At 48.8% G+C, this 18,694-nt stretch overlaps 1 protein-coding gene across 2 annotated transcripts in view; it reads right to left on the reverse strand.

Moving 5' to 3' along the window:
• Positions 1–9,833, reverse strand: part of PPP1R16B (protein phosphatase 1 regulatory subunit 16B) — a gene marked incomplete at both ends in the record, with an annotated part of 76,750 nt that extends 66,917 nt beyond the window's left edge. For both annotated transcript variants that reach the window (XM_080716269.1, XM_080716268.1), the window contains one exon: positions 9,584–9,833. In XM_080716269.1, coding sequence (XP_080572395.1) covers positions 9,584–9,833 — 250 coding nt within the window. The remainder of the gene's footprint in view (positions 1–9,583) is intronic.
• Positions 9,834–18,694: the final 8,861 nt, after the last annotated feature.

Below are 18,694 nucleotides of genomic sequence, written 5' to 3' on the forward strand. Positions count from 1 at the left end.
AGAGGAAGAAAAGTTAAAAATCAGAATGGCTTCAGGTTCTTTGTTGCAACTAACCTTAAAGAAATTATCATCTAAACCGAGCATGGTGGCTAATGCTTGTAATCTCAGTATTTGGGAGGCTGAGGCCTTCCACGACTTAGTGAGACCCTGTTTCCAAATAAATAAAATTGGGCTGGGGATGTAGCTTAGAGATAGAAAGTCTCTGAGTTTAATCCCCAGTACCAAAAAAAAAAAAAAAAAAAAAAAAAGAAAGAAAGAAAGAGAAAAAAAGAAAATGAAAGAAAGAAAAAAGAAATTACCATCTAGCCAGATGTGGTAATGCATGCTTGTAATCCTAGTATTTGGGAGGCTGAAATTGGAGGACCACGGGTGCAAGGACAATCTCAAGAACTTAGTGACACTCTCAGTAACCTAGCAAGACCCTGTTTCAAAACAATAAAAATAAAAATAAAAAAAGAGGTGTATCTCAGGGGTATAATGCCCCTGTGTTCAATCCCCAGTACAAGAAAGAAAGAGCCGAGTGGGGTAATACTTGTAATTCCAGTATTTGGGAGGCGGGATAAAGAGAACCCTCAGCTACTAAGTGAGGCTCTCCACAACTCAGTGAGATCCTGTTTCAAAATAAAGAACAAAAAAATAGGGCTGGGGGTGTAGCTCAGGGGTAGAATGCCCCTGGGTTCCATCCTTAGTACCGCAAAAAAAAAAAAAAAAAAAAAAAAATTAAAACATGAGCACACATTCTCCTTCCATTGAGAGCATGTGATTTCCAAGGCCATAAAGGGCACTGGGGTTCTTCTGTCCCTTGGTTCACTCACTCTGAAAGGAGCCATGCTGAGAGGACACTCACGCAGCCCTAAGCGAGGCTCTGTAGCAAGGACCCCTGCCGAGAGCCATGTGGAAGCGCCACCTGGGAAACAGATCCCCCAGGGTCAGGCACTTTTTGTTTGTTTGTTTGTTTTGTGGTACTGGGGAGTGAGCTCAGGGCCATCCTACCTCCAAACTGAAAGCATTTCAGCCTTTTTAGTTTTTTTATTTGGAAACAGGTTCTCACTAAGTTGCGGTGGCTGGCTTCGAACCTGTGATCCTCTTGTCCCGGCCTCCCAGGTACTGAGATTACAGGCGAGCGCCACCACGCCCATCTCATCAGAACCTTCGGAGTGAAGAGATCCAGGCGACTAAATGTTCATTGTTTTTGTTTTGGTGGTACTGGGGTTCCTGGAAGCCCTTCTACCTCCGGGCTACACTCCCAGACCTATTTTTTTTATTTTTATTTGGAAACAGGGTCTCCTAAGCCAGCGCTCCCAAGCGCGGGGATGACAAGCGTGCGCCACCACGCCCGCGTTATAAATGTTCCTTGTCTTAAACTGTTAAATGTTGGCTCATCCGCTCTGCAGCAGCAGATAATTAGGACGAGGGATGATTGGTTTATTCTGGTTTAATGAATGAATAAATGCTCATTTATTTATTTTAATTGCTCATTTGTCATTTCTAATATAGTAAGTGTGGACCGACAGGGCCACAGCTAAGAAAAGCTCTTAGGTGTTTTCAGCCTTCAAGAGAACAAGGAGCTCTGGGACCAGAAAGACCGAGGACCACTGCCCTAAGCCCTGTGCAGACTCCCCCCTTCCTAACTTTCCTCACATTACCCCGCGTGAGGTCACTGTTTCCTTGATAAAACAATACCAGCCGGAGCGGTGGTGCAAGCCTGTGATCACAGTGCTTGTGAAGCTGAAACAGGAGGATGACAGGTTTGAGGCTAGTCTCAGCTACTTAGCGAGAACCTGGTGGTTTTTTTTTTTTTTTTTTTTTTGGTGGTACTGGGGTTCCTGGAAGCCCTTCTACCTCTGGGCTACACTCCCAGACCTATTTTATATTTTTGAAACAAGGTCTCTTAACGCCAGCGCGGCTGGCTTCGAACCTGTGCCATCCTCCTGTTTCTGCCTCCCAAGCGCGGGGATTATAAGCGTGCGCCACCACGCCCAGCCGAGAACCTGTTTTAAAAATAAAAAAATAAAGAGCTGGGCGTGGTGGCGCACGCTTGTAATCCCAGTACTTGGGAGGCTGAGACAGGAGGATCACAGGTTCAAGGCCAGCCTCAGCTACTTAGTGAGGCCCTCTGCAACTTAGTGAGATTCTGTTTCAAAATAAAGAATAAAATATGGCTGGGGGTGTAGCTTGGAGGTAGAATGCCCCCGAGTTCAATCCCCAGTATGGCAATAAATAAATAAGTAAATTAAATAAAAAATAAAGTAGGGCTGGGGGTGTAGCTTGGAGGTAGACTGCCCCTGGGTTTAATCTCCAATACCACTACTACCACCACCACTACTACTACTACTACTACTACTAATAATAATAATAATAATAATATAATAACAACAACAACAACAACAACCAAAATACTACCAATGGATTTTGGCATTCAGTGGAAGTCTGAGTAATTTTGTCTTCGTCATGATTTCTATTTTGAGAAATAGAAATTTTCTATGATGAGAATGTATTGTTTTTAGAGTGAGCAGAATAAAAATGTGTGTGTATAAGCCAGACGTGGTGGCGCACACTTGTAATCCCAGCATTCGGGAGGCTGAGATGGGAGGATCACGGTTTGAAGACAGCCTCAGCTACTACTTAGTGAGGCCCTCTGCAACTCAGTGAGACCCGGTTTAAAAATAAAGAATAAAAAATAGGGCAGGGGGTGTAGCTCAGAGGTTGAATGCCCCTGGGTTCCATCCCCAGAGCCGCAAAAAAAAAAAAAAAAAAATAGGGCAGGAGGTGTAGTTGGAGGTAGAACTCCCCTGGGTTCCATCCCCAGTACCGAAAAAAAAAAGTGCATGCGTGCGTGCGTGCGTGTGTGTGTGTGCGTGCGTGCGTGTGTGTACTGAGAACTGGACCCTGGAGCACTCTACCTCCAAGCTACATCACCACTTCCAGCCCTTTTTTGAAACGAGGTCTCACTAGGGTGCTGAGAGTCTCACTAAACAGCTGAGACTGTCCTCAAACCTGAGATCCTCCTGTCTCAGCCTCCCAAGTACTGGGGTTACAGGCATATGCGACAATGCCCAGCAAAACTTCTCTTTTCAAAGTCACTAAAAGTGAAAGAGCTGTTTCCCTCAGAGCAGCCGTGGTGCAGGAAGCGCTTGGCGGCACCCAGGGGTCCACAGCGCCCTCGGGGGAGTGGATGAGATCCCAGCACCCCAGCCCAGCGACCTCAGTCAGGACAGCTCCTCGTCTGTTTTACATATTGGGCTTCTGCAGAATATTTCATGTGAAGAAAAGTTTCCACTGCTTAAAAAAAGTTTGAAATCCTTTACTGTGAGAATAACACTTGAAGAGTTAAATTTAGACTACAGAAGAATCACCCTTTTTTTTTTTTTAACGTGAGCAGAGTTTCCATAAAGAAAGCCCTACGCATTCTGACAGAAAAACAGAACCCCTAATAAGTAGTGTTGGAAAAGGCTGGGCTACTGCGGCCTTGAAAAGACTTAATGGCTGAGGATAAGGGGCTTACCCAAAAGCAAGGACAAGGGACCCCCAAAACCAAAAGCCCGAGGGCAGCAGATACACCAGGCCACATACAGCCTACAGAAGCACATTTCAGCCTCAAAGGAGCCGTTTTCTCATTTCCTGGGGAAAAACCAAAAGCAAGAGGTAGCAGGTCATTAAAAGCAAGGACTTTGGAGACAACTGCTCTGGGTTCCGGCCCTGGGTCTGACACTCAATTCCTGTGAGACCTTGGTGAGTGACTGAGCCAATTCCCCATCTGTAAAATGGGGCGTGAGAATAAAACCCGGTACAGCCAATTTAGAAAGCATTCCGCCCTTTTTTAAAAAGCTCGAGGTACGTTTAGCATATGACCCAGCAATCCCATCCCTACGTAACCACCCAAAAGAAGCGAAACGTCTATCCACACAAAGACCTGCATACCTATGTTCTTAGCGGCATTATTCGTGAGAAATAGGGGTGGAGACAATCCAAATGCTTGTCAACTGGTGAACGGGTAAACCAAGTATGGTACGTCCATACAATGGAACACTATACAGCAATGAAAAGGAAGGAGGCACTCAACCTGGATGAACCCTGAAAGCATTAGTTTAAATGAAAGAAGTCATAACAACAGTGCACAAATGGTATGATTCCCTGTAAGTTAAATGTCCAGAAAAGGCAAATACTAGAGGCAGAAGGTAGATTCGAGGTTGCCAGGGTGACAGGGGTGGGACTGCGGGTGATTGCATATGGACAGGGGGCTTCTTTCTGGAGGCTAAAAATGTTTTAACACTGGATTGTGGTGATAGATGCACAACTCCATAAATTTGCCGAAAACCACTGAATTGGACAGTTAAAATGGGCAACTTCTATGGTATATAATTTAACCCCAAACTATTTTTTTTTAAATGAAGTTCGACTATCTAACCTCGGGAAAATTGCCATGAGGATTAACTGAACTAACATGTAGAGCAAGCTGCCTGGTACAAAATAACCAACTGGTTAGTAATAATGACAATCACGATATATAATAACAAGAGATTATGTAAATGTAGAATAATAGATACTGTAGAAAGGACAATAATATCACTTAGCTAGCTAGTTCCTAACTTAAGGCTTCGACATTTGCCAAGTCTATTTAACCCCAACAACTGCACGAGGCAGGTATACTATTAGGACCTTCATTTTCACAGGTGGGAAACCCAAGGAGTTAAGTGACTTTCTTAGGAATGCACTGCTGGCACCTGGGAGGGCTGAAATCTGAATTCTGAGGGACGAGCTGCCATCTTTACTGCTCGCCCCAGCGCTGCCCTGCCTCTCCGCAAGTCTCAGTAGGCGTTGAGTTTCTTCTCTACTAGCGATGGGGGTGCAGGACAGGCCCCCAGATGGCTCCTGGCGGGGGTCATGCCGGACCCAAACCGGAGGGGTTAGGGGAGGTTTCAGACCCAGGCGAGGAGGTGGGAGGACTCGGTAGTGGGAGGAGCGAGGGCTGGAGCTGTCCGGCCTATGGGAGATGGGTTGGGAGCAGTGGGGGTGGGGCCTAGGCAGGTCAGAGGTCAAGAGTATAAAAATGATGCCGGGTCCTAGGAGGAAAGAGACACCCCCCCCCCCCCTCGTACTGCCAGCTCCAGGAACAGCGCACACTCGCAGGCAGGTGAGCGGGGCTGACTCAGAGGATGCAGTGAGCTCAGCAGTGGGGGAGCTGCCGCCCCGGCTCCCAGCCCACCCCGCGCCTCCCAAACACCAGCTCCACTGGCAGCGGCGGCAGTGGGCTCCGTCCTGCTGCCAGGAGGCTGAGCGGGCCCAGATCAAGGGCTGACTGACGGCAGCCTGCCCCCCAGCCCCCCAGACTCCACACCACGCTCACTTACTGTCCCCAAGGCCAGGGGACTGGTCCCTGGGAGGATCTAGGCCGTTTCTCACTCAAATTTAAAACCTTTTGATTTGTTTTTCAACGCGTCCTAGACAGGTATTTGCATGTGTGTACAAAACATCCACAGGGGCAAAAGTAAAACTACTAGGAAAATGTCCATGGCCCTCAATAAGGAAGTAATGCAAAAATTCTGGTGAAAGTATGCCATGGAATACTACACGGCAGTTAAAACGAAGGTGCAGACCCACTGCGCTGTACATGCTCTGGCATGAAAATCTCTCCCAGACATATTGTCGGGTGATAAAAAAGAAAATTGCAGAATAATGTAGCCAAGATTCCATGATGTCATCTCTTATGTAAAATCTTTAAAAAAAAAAAAAAAACCCTAGCTATATATTTCTCCAAGTCCACAAATACATAGGCAAATTGGGGAAAAAAAACAAGCCTGAAAGGTAACACATCACACGGCAGTGATTGACCACGGAGGGAAGGGGGAAAGTACAGAGGCAGGGACTTGGTTTTTTTTTTTTTTTTGTAGATCTCAATGTTATTTGATTGCTACAAGAGGAATATGTTCGCATATATTTGGGTTCTTGAAAACATTAAACACGCCTGTAATCCCAGTACTTGGGAGGCTGAGACAGGAGGATTGCAGGTTCAAGGACAGCCTCAGCCACTTAATAAGACTGTCAGCAACCTGGTGAGGCCCTGTTTCAAAACCAACAAATAAAAAAATGATGATGATAACAATAATAACAACAGTAATAATAATAGGCCCGGCATGGTGGCGCACACTTGTAATCCCCGCACTTGGGAGGCGGAGACAGGAGGATAGCGCAGGTTCGAAGCCAGCCTCACTGGCCTAAGAGACCCTATTTTCAAATAAAAATATAAAAATAGGTCTGGGAGTGTAGCCCGGAGGTAGAAGGGTTTCCAGGAACCCGAGTACCACCAAAAATAAATAAATAAATAATAATAATAATAATAATAATAATAATAATAATAGGCCAGGAGTAGGACTTGGAGGTAGAATGCCCTGGGTTCAATCTCCAGTCACAAAAATAAGTAAATAGATAAATAAATAAATAAATAAATAAATAAATAAATAAAGTCTATGAAAAAGAAATACAAAGAAAAAAGTGCCTTAAAATTACCACTGTTCTGCTGGGCGTGGTGGCGCACGTTTGTAATCCCCGCGCTTGGGAGGCGGACACAGGAGGATCGCGCAGGTTCGAAGCCAGCCCCGCGCTGGCTTAAGAGACCCTGTTTCCAAATTTAAAAAAACATAAAAAGTAGGTCTGGGAGTGTAGCCCGGAGGTAGAAGGGCTTCCAGAAACCCCAGTACCACCAAACAAAAAATAATAAAAATTTAAAAATTGCCACTGTTCTGATACAGGCTTCAGGCTCATTTTTCAGAAAGTTGTTGTATCCAGGATGTTCTCTAAGTCCCAGCACCCTCTGCAGGCAAGCAGTCAAGACCCCACTTTATTTATTTATTATTTGTTTATTTTGTGGTGGTTCTGGGGATTGACCCCACAGACATTCTTCCTCTAAGCTATACCCTCAACTCTTTTTGTTTTTTATTTTAAAATAGGGTCTTGCCAAGTAGCTGAGGGTCTATGTTTCTAAGGCTGTAGTAGAACCCACAATTCTCCTGTCTCATCTGCCAAGTACTAAAATTATAGGCACTCACCACCATGCCCAGCTCCTACTGTATTTTCAATTTTGAAACAGGGTTTCACTATGTTGCTGAAGGTCTTGCTAAGTGGTTGAGGCTGTCCTTGAACCTGCCATCCTCCTGTCTCAGCCTCCCAAGTACTGGGATTACAGGCATATCCCTCTACGCCCACTTTGAGACTCTATTTTATGCGTTTGAAAAACCAGAGCCAGGTATAGTGGCACATGCTTGTAATCCTAGTACTTGGGAGCCGAGACAGGAGGATGGCAGGTTCGAGGACAGCCTCAGCATCTTAGTGAGCTTCTCAGCAACCTCAGGAGACCTTGTTTCAAAACAAAAAATGAAAGAGGGCTGGGGTGTAGCTTGGAGGTAGAATGCTCCTGGGTTCAATCCCCAAAACCACATGAAGAAGAAGAGGAAGACGAAGAAGGAGGAGGAGGAGCAGAAAGCAGAAAGGAAGGAAGGAAGGAAGGAAGGAAGGAAGGAAGGAAAGAAAGAAAGAAAGAAAGAAAGAAAGAAAGAAAGAATGAAAGGGAGAGAGAAAAAACTGGGCCTTGGGAGGCTAAACCAGCTGGTCCAGGGCAGGGGCAGGGCTGGCACGGCCACGGCTCCTTGAACTCCGAGCCCGGGCTGGTGCTTTTGACAGCGGGGCCTGGGCAGCTGTTCTGAAACCACACACACAGCTGAAGAGCCCGGTCGGGTCGGGGAAGTGGGACTCTGTGAGGGAGGAAGGCAGTAAACCGTGAGCGGAGAGCGGGAGAGCGAGCTGTGAGCCACCGCCGCCCTCAAGAATCAGACATCATGACGAGCCGCCCACTGAGTGGGCCGGGGCTGCGCGTCACCGGCAAGCCACGCGTGGGCAGGAGTCCCGAGCCCGCCACGTCAAGCCTCCCCTGGGCTGCCCGCCCTGCCCACTTCCCAGAGCCCGCTGAGACGGGCAGGACACACACTTGTGTTTCCACACGGTTCTAGAACCTGGAGGGCAAGGTGACTAGATGCTTGGGGCCCAAAGAGTTTTATATCTTGATGGGGTTTTTTTTTTTCAGTCTGAAATACTGACAGAGCCACAATGAGTTATCTCCAGGATTCATTTCTGTTTCATGCCCACTGGATACACAGCCTGAAGGTCATGTTATACAATGTTTTTGAGTGCACCTGCGGATTCTGACTGCCACCCGTTGCGTGGAGTCAGGTGTGGAATTTTCCACACGTGGCATCGTGTAGGCTCTCAAAAGATTTCAAGTGCTCCCGCATTTCAGATCGGGGATTTTCAGAATTATGGATGCTCAGGCCGTAAAACCCAACACCCTCGTGGGCTCCAAGCACCACCCCCTTTCAGTGCCTTCATTAAGAGCTTCAATGCCAAGCGTGAGGAAGGGTGCTGGGAGCCTCTCCAGGCACAGCCAGAAAGCTTTAGCGCCCCGGATGGGCCAGAGGCCGGGAGGGGACCCACGGGCAGCACACAAGCCCGGCTTCGGGATGAGTGGGCAGGAGCTCCTCAACACTGCCCAGAGCCACCACCCTCATCACCCTGACAACACCAAGCTGACCTGCAAAGCCAGGGGTCAGGGGCCAGAGCTTGACCCAGTCCTGCTCTGGCACCCTGCTTAAGATCCCCAACCTCGTTGAATCTGTTTCCCCATCTGTAACATGGGTATTATCGCATGCGGCTCTTGAGAATCATGATCATCTGGGTCATAGGACACATAAGAGAATTAAATAAAATATAAATGTATAGACGGTTCCAGGTTGTATAACCCGGAAGCAGAGCATATGAAGGTGTGCGTGCTTAGTTTTTTACTCACTTCATTGAATGAAAATGTCAATATTGTGTCTACCTGTCTTTTGTTCCCATAAGACGTCTTCGTGGACATCTTAGGATCAAATAAATGATTAATTTAATGAAATAAGAAATCGTAATAATATGCTAAGATAGAACAGATTATAACCACTCAGCATAAGGAACCATGTCCAAGAACTTCACGGGCATTACCTAATTTAATATTCACAACTAGCCCTAAAGATGGAAGCCATGACTGCGCCCATTTTAGAGGCAGAAACCACGGCCAGGAGTGAGGCAGTGGCGTACTGCCAGGGCCACGACGGGACTCTCACTCCAGGGCCTGTGCTCCACCAACCTCTACGCGGGTTATGAGAAGCCAGAACCACACACAGGCCTGGCACGTTTCTGCAAGGAGGAAGGGCGCAGGAAACGCAGGGTCCTGGAGCATGGAGCCCTCCTGCAGGGGAGAAGCCAGGGCCAACTGTTCATCACCCTCTCTAGAGCAGGCAACGTGCTGGACGTAGGTTGCCAGCAAATATTTGTGGGAGGGAAGGAAAATCACTGTGGTATTCATTAGCCAAAGGCTGGAATTCTGATCCCGACCCCCAAAACACAATCTAGGCCTGGCACGGTGGAGCGCCCGTAAGGGGCTGAGGTTCGCTTGGGCCTGGAGCTCAGGGCCAGCTAGGCAAGTCCAAAATAAGGTCAAGGCTTTTCCCCCGAGGCCTCCTCTTCCTAAGCCAGAAGGTGCCCGGGCGCAAGGGCCTACCTTCCTCGGCGTCGTTGCGCAGCGAGGCCTCCAGCAGCGCCACGCTGGCCTCGAAGGACACCTTCTTGCGGCGGCCGCCCGCGCTGCGCTTCCGCTCGTGCCTGCGCTTGCGGAGCTGCAGGTCCTGCTCATACTGCGCCCACTTCTTCAGCTGCTGGGCCCGGCGCTTCTGGGCGGCGCGCAGCCGCTCCAGCGTGGGCACCTTCTCCAGCAGCTGCAGCTCCGTCAGCAGGTCCACGTGGCTGGCCATGGCCGGCCGGGGCTAGCGCGGTGCGCCCGGGGCCAGCGGAGCGCGGGGGCTCTCCAGGGGCTGGGGCCTCATGGTGGGGCCTGTGGGTGGCGGGAGGGAGACACGGAGTGGTACACTGGTCAGGCCCAAAGGCTCAGCTCTGATCACGTCGCCCCGCCACCCCGAGCTCACGCTTCCCAGATGCTCTTCCCGGCGCACCTGTGGCCCAAGTGCCAGCCAGGGCTGCAGATGCCGCGAGGCCCGGCTGGCTGTGCCGTGGGAGGTCACAGCCCGGGCCACACGGCTGTTCAAATTTAAATCCGCTACATAGCGCTAGACTGCACTCGCCACATTCTGAGTCCGCAATAACCACCCACTTCTAGAGGCACCCACCATTCTGGAAGGCGGACAGAGAACTTTTCATTACTCCAGAAAGTTTCATGGGATAGTGGGGCTTCTGCGCCTCTGTAGCCTAGGAACCGTGCCCCCCCTCCTTTTTTTTTTTTTTTTTTACGGTACTGGGGATGGAACCCAGGGGGCATTTTACCTTCGAGCCACATCCCCAGCCCTATTTTTTATTCTTTATTTTGAAACAGAGTCTCACTGAGTTGCAAAAGACCTCAGTAAGTAGCTGAGGCTGGCCACAAACCCAGATCCTTCTGTCTCAGCCTCCCGCATGCTGGGATTACAAGTGTGCACCACCACGCTTATATTTCTTATATTAAGAAAACCCTTTTCGGTTTTCTTAATATAAAGCCATCATTCTGTAGGACTGGCGTACGCGGACACTGGAACCTGAGGGGCATGTTGGGGTCCAGAACCCAGAAAATCTGAAGACTATAGGAACATCTGAATAGGAACTAGGTCCTTAGAAATATGACTAGCTAATACTTCTGCACTGCGCTCTTTTGCACTGCTTATTATGGGATACATGTTGCTATGGAGATAGGAAGGCCAGGACCAGAAGAAACCCCGAGCATGTAACATACTACTTAACTGCAGTGGTTCTCAAAGTACAGCCTGGGGGAACGGTGAGGACTCCCTGGACCCCGTCAAGCTGTCCACAATGCCAAACCAATTCACATAACTAGATTCAGACGCCGCTAACCTTGTCCACTGTCTTTTTCTCAGGAGCATTGCAGAGGTTCCCAAAGCAACAGGACAGGTGACATCGCAACAAATTAAATGTAGAAATAGATATGAAGGTGCAGCTATTAAGCCCAAAATAGAGCTTTGCAACTTTATTTTCTTTTTTTTTTTTTAAACCTCCGATCTACACCCCTACCCCTATTTTATTTTGAAACAGAGTCTCACTGAGTTGCTGAGGGCCTCCCTAAGTTGCTGAGGCTGGCCAAGCACTGGGACTACAGGCACGTGCCACCATGCCCAGCGACATTTTAAAAAACAATGCCACTTTCCTCACTAACTTTTTTTTACTTTGTAAAATAGTCATTTTTCTTCAAAATGTTCTATGTTGCTAATTCATGTTTAATAATAATCTAATAAAATATGCGATAGGTCATCACGTTGTCATAACATATAGCAGGTTTATTACTTTTAAAGGAGCTTACACTGTTTTTAATATCAGTGTTCACTGTGGTGACTATTGATGGTTATTATCCACACACACAAAGCCCTTTGGGGTCCTCGCTTCAAGAGGGTAAAGTGACCCTAAGCCCAAAGAGTTTGGTAACGGCTGAACTTCTGGGACCTAGAAAATCCTAGTTGAAATTTCCCTCTTTAGGAACCGTTTAAAGGGGGTGGCACACCTCTTACGCTCATGGATCCTAAACAACTTGAGGTCAGCAGGATCTCAGCGTCTGGAGCCAGCTGGTCTTCATGTGAGCACAGAACGCAGATCATCTGGATTTCTAGATGCAGGGAGGAGGGGTCTGGGGACCATTATCTGAACCTCTCTAAATCTATGCCCCTCCCTGACAAATGTCCTATCACCTCCCAGAACTTACAGGCTATACAAGGAATTTTTAAAAAGTAGCTGTCCAACAACAAGGGGCATGGTGGTGCACACCTGTATTCCCAGTACTTGGGAGGCTGAGCTAGGAGGGTTAAAATAAAAGCAAGTTCAAGGCCAACCTCAACAATTGAGTGAGCTCCTCAGTAATTCAGTGTGATCCGTTTCAAAATAAAACTCTTTAAAAAAAAAAAAAAGGTCTGGGTGTATAGCTTGGAGGTAGAATGTCTCTGGGTTTAGTAACTGGTACCAAGAAAAAAAAAAGTTATAAATATAATAGCAAAACGAAGCCTGGAGGTGGAAGGGCAGGGCGATGTGCATATAGCACGTCTGTGACCCTGCAGGCAAGGCTGGATGCAGGTTGCTAGGCAACAGGGAAAGATGGGCAGGGCATGGGTCTCTATCTGCGATGTGGAGACGCCATCTATCTCAAAGAGGATGGGGCTACCTGGGCTTTATACTCCTGGGTCCTCTGCTTCTTCAGGACTGCCCTTCTTTGGAAGGCTAAAGACCAGCATTCAGCTGCAGCCTGGACTCTCGGGAGCTTACAGGTGGGTCAGGCTGCCCACTCCCAGCCCTGACACCGGAGGACAAACCAGCAGATGGGAAAGGGCTCCCAGGGCAATGTCCCAGGGGTGCGCACGGGCCTGCGGTGGGGTGTGAACGCTCAGCAGGAGGCAAGTTGCCGGCTTTGGTCGCCTTTCTTTTGGTTTCAGTTTGATTTGTGCTTTGAATACTCTGCAATCGTCTTAAGTCAGTAAACTTTCTATTTTAGATTATTATAGATTCACACGCAGTTGTAATAAATAATACAGAGATCTCAATACACTCCACTCGTCTTATTCCAATGGGGACATCATGAAAACTATTTTTTCATTGTCACAGACAGGAGCCTGCCGGTCATACAGTTGCCGTCTACATGGACTTCCTCTTATAGATGTGCTCATTTGCATGTGCGTTTCGTTTCACGCAGTTTTATCAGTGTATTTACAGCCATCAAGATATAAACAGTTCCGTGACCACGAGGGTCCCCCAGAGCCATCCCCTCATCTCCTTTTCTAAGCAGAACCCAACCCTTTCCTGTTCCTGCCTGCAGCAATCTCTAGAACTTAGCCATTTCAAAAAAAATTATGTAAATAGAACTGGGTAACAGGTCACCTTTGGGGGTTGGCTTTTTCACTCATCTGGCTCCTGTGAGCTTGAACCAAAATCGTCGGGTGTGTTAATAGTTCATTCCCTTTTCGTTGCTGAGTAGTAATCCATCTTATGGGCAAGCCCCAATTTATTTAACCATTCACCCACTGGAGAGCGTCGGAGTTGTTTCAAGTTTGGGACTAGTGTGTTCAAGACAGGTGCATAAATGCAGATGTTCACTTCTCAGGGGTAAAGGCTGGGCCATCTGGTCATTGAGGTTGTTTTGTTTTGTTTTGTTTTGGGGGGTTCCTGGAAGCCATTCTACCTCCAGGCTACACTCCCAGACCTATTTTTACATTTTTTATTTGGAAACAGGGTCTCCTAAGCCAGCGCGCGTGGCTGGCTTCGAACCTGCGCGATCCTCCTATCTCCGCCTCCCAAGCGCGGGGATTACAAGCGTGCGCCACCACGCCCTGCTTGATCATTGAGTTTTAAGGAAACCACCAAGTCCTCTCTAGAGGGATTCTGGCTGTTTTCGTTCCCTCCAGCAATGTATAAATGGTCTAGTTTCGCCACCAGTACTTAGTGTTGACACTAGCTTATATTTTAGCCATCTAGACATTCTGGCTACATACTTAGAAGTGTGGAGTCAAAAGAAGCAGCAGTCACAACTACAAAGTGTCGTTGTGATGGTCAGACTCCACTGACCTGCTTATTTTGCCCTATTTCCTGAAGTGAGCACACATTTCATGAACACCTGCCCTGTGACAAGCCCTTATTCAGAGATGGATGAAAGATTGGCCTGGCCTTCTGGGAAGTCCCTGTCTGTCTCCGTCTATCTATGAACACACTTAATCTGCCCAACAACCTAATGAAGTAGGTTTTATCATCACGCTCATTCTCCCGATAAGGCACAAAGAGATTAAATAATTGACCCGACATCATACACTCCAAACGGAAGAGCTCGTCAGCCTGGGGTAATCAGGGGACACTGGTTTGAATCTCCAAAGATGAACAGTTGGCCAGGTAAGAGAAGGAGAGGAGCTGAGAGGGAGGCTGGCCACGTCCACAGGCGCACGGAGGGGCTGACCACAGTGGGCGGAGTTCTGAGAAACTCGCACCAATGTGTTCTGGTAACCAACACACACAAACAAGGCCTCACCAGGACGAGGCTACCCAGACCAAGGGGATCCAGGAGGTGTTGGGGACAGTGAAGAGCCTTTAGTGGCTGTGAGCCTGACTTAATAAAAAGAAAATCCCCCGGGGTCCACAATTCATTGCTAACATTGACAACTTGGAGATTTTATATCCAATATCAGACACTCAGCTTCTCTTTGGACATTTCAGGATCTGGCCAGGCCAGGCTCACGTGGCAGCCACCACCAGGTGCAGAGGATGCGGTGCTCCCTCCAGAGTACAGGTGCCCTCTAATTCACCACAGCCCTGCTCCTCCCCAGCACGCCCACGGGACCTATAAATGGCCTCACTTGCCAGTTCCCATCGTCATTTGAGTTTGCAAGCTCTGTCTTAGGTAGAAGAGCAGTTTCCAAATATCCAGAGCTCCTGAAAGGTAGTCTGAGCCGGGCACGGTGGTGCACACTTGTAATCCCGATACTTGGGAGGCTGAGAAAGGATGATCGCAGGTTCAAAGCCAGCTTCGGCAACTTAGCCAGGCTCTCAATAACCAAGGGTGATCCTGTTTCCAAATTAAAAATGAAATCAGGCTGGCGTGAACTCTGGGTTCAATCCCCAGTACCAAAAAAGAAAGATACCAAGAGTGAGGGTCCCCAGCATAGAGCAGGACCAAAGCACAGGGAAGTCGTTGTGGGCACCCAAGAAGAGATGATTCAACGAGGTGTCATGGTAGGTGGCTTTCTCAGGGGGTGGCAGGCCCTCCATCACTCGCTGAAGGATCAAATTTCTACTGGCATCAGGCTGACCTAAGTTTTCTGTAGGATTTCTTTCAGCCCTAAGCGTCTATACAGGTATTCATTTCCTCACTCTTATTACTGATTACCTATCAGGTAGGAGGTCCCCAAAACATGCCGAGAGAGAAGTTAAAAATACTGTGAGCCGGGCGTGGCGGCGCACGCTTGTAATCCCAGAATTTGGGAGGCTGAGACAGGAGGATCACGGTTCGCAGATAGCCTCAGCTACTTAGGGAAGGCATCTGTAGCTCAGTGTGACCCTGTCTCAAAATAAAGAATAAGAAATAGAGCTGGAGTGTAGCTCAGAGGTACAATGCCCCTGGGTTCCATCCCCAGTTCTGCAAAAAAGAAAGAAGAAAGAAAGAAAGAAAGAAAGAAAGAAAGAAAGAAAGAAAGAAAGAAGAAAAAAGAAAAAAAAATACTTGTGAGCTGGGGTGGTGGCGCATGCCTATAATCCCAGTACTTGCGAAGCTGAGACAGGAGGATCACAGGCTCAAGGCCAGCCTCAGCAATTTAGCGAGACTCTCAGAAAACTATTGAGGTCTTATTTTTAAAAAAAAAAAAAAGGGGCAGAGAGTATGGCTAAGAGGTAGAATGTCTCTGAGTTCAATCCCCAGAAACACACACACGCGCGCACACACACACAAACACTAATTATACCAATCACATCGTTAAAGCACTTTACACCTTCCAAAGACTTTCCCCAACCATCATCTCAAGTCAAATGTTTCCCTCAGTGTGGGAAAAGAATCCACCCTGAGAGACTCATCAGAAGGACAGGAAGCTGGCTTGGGGGTGCACACTTGTAATCCCAGTACCTGGGAGGCTGAGACAGGAGAATCACACGTTTGAGGCCAGCCTCAGCTACTTAGTGAGAGCCTATTTCAAAAATGTTGTAAAAGTTTTGGGGATATAGCTCGGAGGTAGAATACCCCCAGATTTGATCCTTAATACACACACACAAAAAAAAAAAAAGTAAAGAGGACTTAACATGACACAGACCTACACAGAGAACAGTACGTGCCCTCCCACTTTTTTTTATCTTTCAGATTTTTTTTTTTTTTGGTGGTACTGGGGTTCCTGGAAGCCCTTCTACCTCTGGGCTACACTCCCAGACCTACTTTATATTTTTGAAACAGGGTCTCTTAAGCCAGCACTGCTGGCTCCGAACCAGCGCGATCCTTCTGTCTCCGCCTCCCAAGTGCGGGGATTACAAGCGTGCGCCACCACGCCCAGCTAAACTTTTTTATTTTAGAACAGTGTGTTGCTAAATTGCTGAGGATGGCCTTAAAACTGTGATCTTCCCATCTCAGCTTCCACGGTACTAAGATTATAGGCTTACACCACCATGCCTGGTTACATTTCTTTTTTTTTTTTTTTTTTTTTTTTTTTTTTGCAGTGCTGAGGATGGAACCCAGGGGCCTTCTACCTCTGGGATACACTCCCAGACCTATTTTATATTTTATTTGGAAACAGGGTTTCACTAAGTTGCTGAGAGCTCACTAAGCAGCTTTGAACCTGCGCGATCCTCCCAAGTGCTGGGATTACACGTGTGCGCTACCACGCCTGGCTTAAAATTTCCTTTTGAAATAAATGTATTTCAACCTAAAACTAGTGAATAAAGAGTAAAAAAAAAATAATAATAACAATATTTAGGATTGGCCAAAAATGTAAGTGACTGACATTCGGGAGACCCTCCTTGCCACTGGTTCTCAGGACAAGAATCGTGTAAGAGAAACAGTCCTGCAAACCCCACGTTTCATTCGACACACATGTATCAGGCGTCTTCCACAAGCCAGGACTGTGCTGAGGGCAACAGACTGGGCAGAACGGCCCCTGCCTAGCAGATAGGTGACAAAAGGGCACAGGAGAGCGGGCGACACGGTCCTAGGATACACAGAACGGGCAGAACAAGCCCCCGGCTCTGACTCCCAGCACAGTGCTCCTCCCACAGGCTCCAGGCAGACAGAAGACAAGACGCCGGCAGTGGGCACAGGAATTAAGGGCAGTCGCCCAGCCCCCTGGAGAGAGGTGAGGACACTGCTCCCAAGGGCCAGTAAAAGGGGCCAGAGCACATTTTCTCTGACGCTGCTTTCCCCGCACCCCCGTCACCTTGCCCCCTGGGTTCCCTGGAGCTGGGGCTCCGGGACAGCTCCCTGGTGGCTGCTGGTTTTCAGGTGACCTAGTTTCCCCCGATAGACCCACACACCTCCTCCATCTGAGAAAACCCTGCTTGGTCTAATTAAAGAATTGCCTGGTGCTGTTAACAGCAGCTAAGTGGCCCCCGAGAGAGGGCACTTGGCCTGCGTGCCGGGGCTGCCCACAGAATCCATGGCTCCAGTGGACTGGGGAGCGGCCGCCCCGTGAGATATGGGCACGCCTGCCCACAGGTCCAGAGAAAGCGCCAGGTATTAATGAGACCACCGGCCACACTGACCAGTCCTGGGAGAACAGGTGTCTCCACACTTAAAGGGGACCCCCCGGGGAGGCCGCGATGGAACAAGACCAGCCGCGTGGGATATCAGAAAGCCCGTGTGTTGGGACTCGCCAGGCCGACCATCCTGCAACCACTAGGCACACAGGATCGCAGGTCAAGAGCCCGGAGGGGCTGGAAGCTGGGCGGGGTCAGGTGAGGTCATCCAGGAAGTGATAAGAGAAATCAGAGGTGGGGGGGGGATAGGGTGGGGTGCTTAAGTTTTCCAACATCTGGGCAAAGAACCAAAATAGTTGATTGTGAACAGCAAGAAGTTCAAGGCCAAGGCACTGGACCCTCAGGAGAAGCAGGAGCAGACTGTGAAGGGGTCTGGCCTCTTCCCCCAGACCCTCACCCAAACTACTGCCTGACAAAGTTAGAACTGTGTTCAGTTCTACTCACCCCTGCGGCTCCCACAGGGAGGACACTCAGCCCACAGCTGGGGGAGCAAAGACTTGGGGCCAGAAGGCAGAATGCCGGTCTTCCTCTTTTACTGTCCTTACCCAGAACTGGGGATTGAGCCCAGGGGTACTCAACCACTAGGCTGCATCCTCAGCCCTTTTTTATTTTATTTGGAGACAAGGTCTGGCTAAGTTGCCCAGGCTGGGCTTGAACTGAGATCCACCTGCCTCAGTATTGGGGATTATAGGGATGCGTCACTACTGGCCCTTGATGGGACGCAGAAGGACGCGTACCGGGGCTTAGTGGGGAGGTGGAGCCGGGAAGCGGGTAGGAAGTGCTACAGAACTGCTCCACCACCACCCCAAAATTAAGGGCAGAGCACTGCTGGGAATGAGGACACCTCTGGGGGACCAGCAGGGCACTGTCTTGGTGGTGATCTGGGCAATTCTTTATTATTATTCCATGCCAAGACCTGATTGGCCAGAGCTTATTACCAATGGCTTGAGCCCAGCCACAGTGATTGGATGAGGGGTAGGCATGTGTCCTGAGCTGACCCAATCAGAAGCTCTCTCTTCCCACTCTATGGGAACTGGGCAAACTGAAGCCAGTAAGGGTTGTTGCCAAAACTTGGGAAGCTACAGGAGGGAAACAGGGTCCTTCAACTAAGGAGCCTCCACACGTCCACTGTCCAAGCCCCCCCCCCTAAAAAAATCTGTTCTATTATCTAAGCCAGATGAATCAGGTTTTGCTTCTTATATCCCAAAGTATCCCAACAAGGTAGCAGGCATAGGAGCCCAGGAGGACCTGTGGCCTGTAGCAAGATGGGTGGCCTCTTGTTGGGACCTTTATCGGACCACCACTGCCCTCCACAATGACCACGCCTGGCCCTTCAGGCCCGAGTGGAGGGCCAGCTTTGAGGAAGAGTGGCGAGATCGAAGCTGGGTCCCCGCAGGGCAGCCGTCCCGCCCACCGC

The sequence above is a fragment of the Muscardinus avellanarius genome (assembly GCF_963383645.1).
Source record: "Muscardinus avellanarius genome assembly, chromosome: 19".
Taxonomy (NCBI): Eukaryota; Metazoa; Chordata; class Mammalia; order Rodentia; family Gliridae; genus Muscardinus; species Muscardinus avellanarius.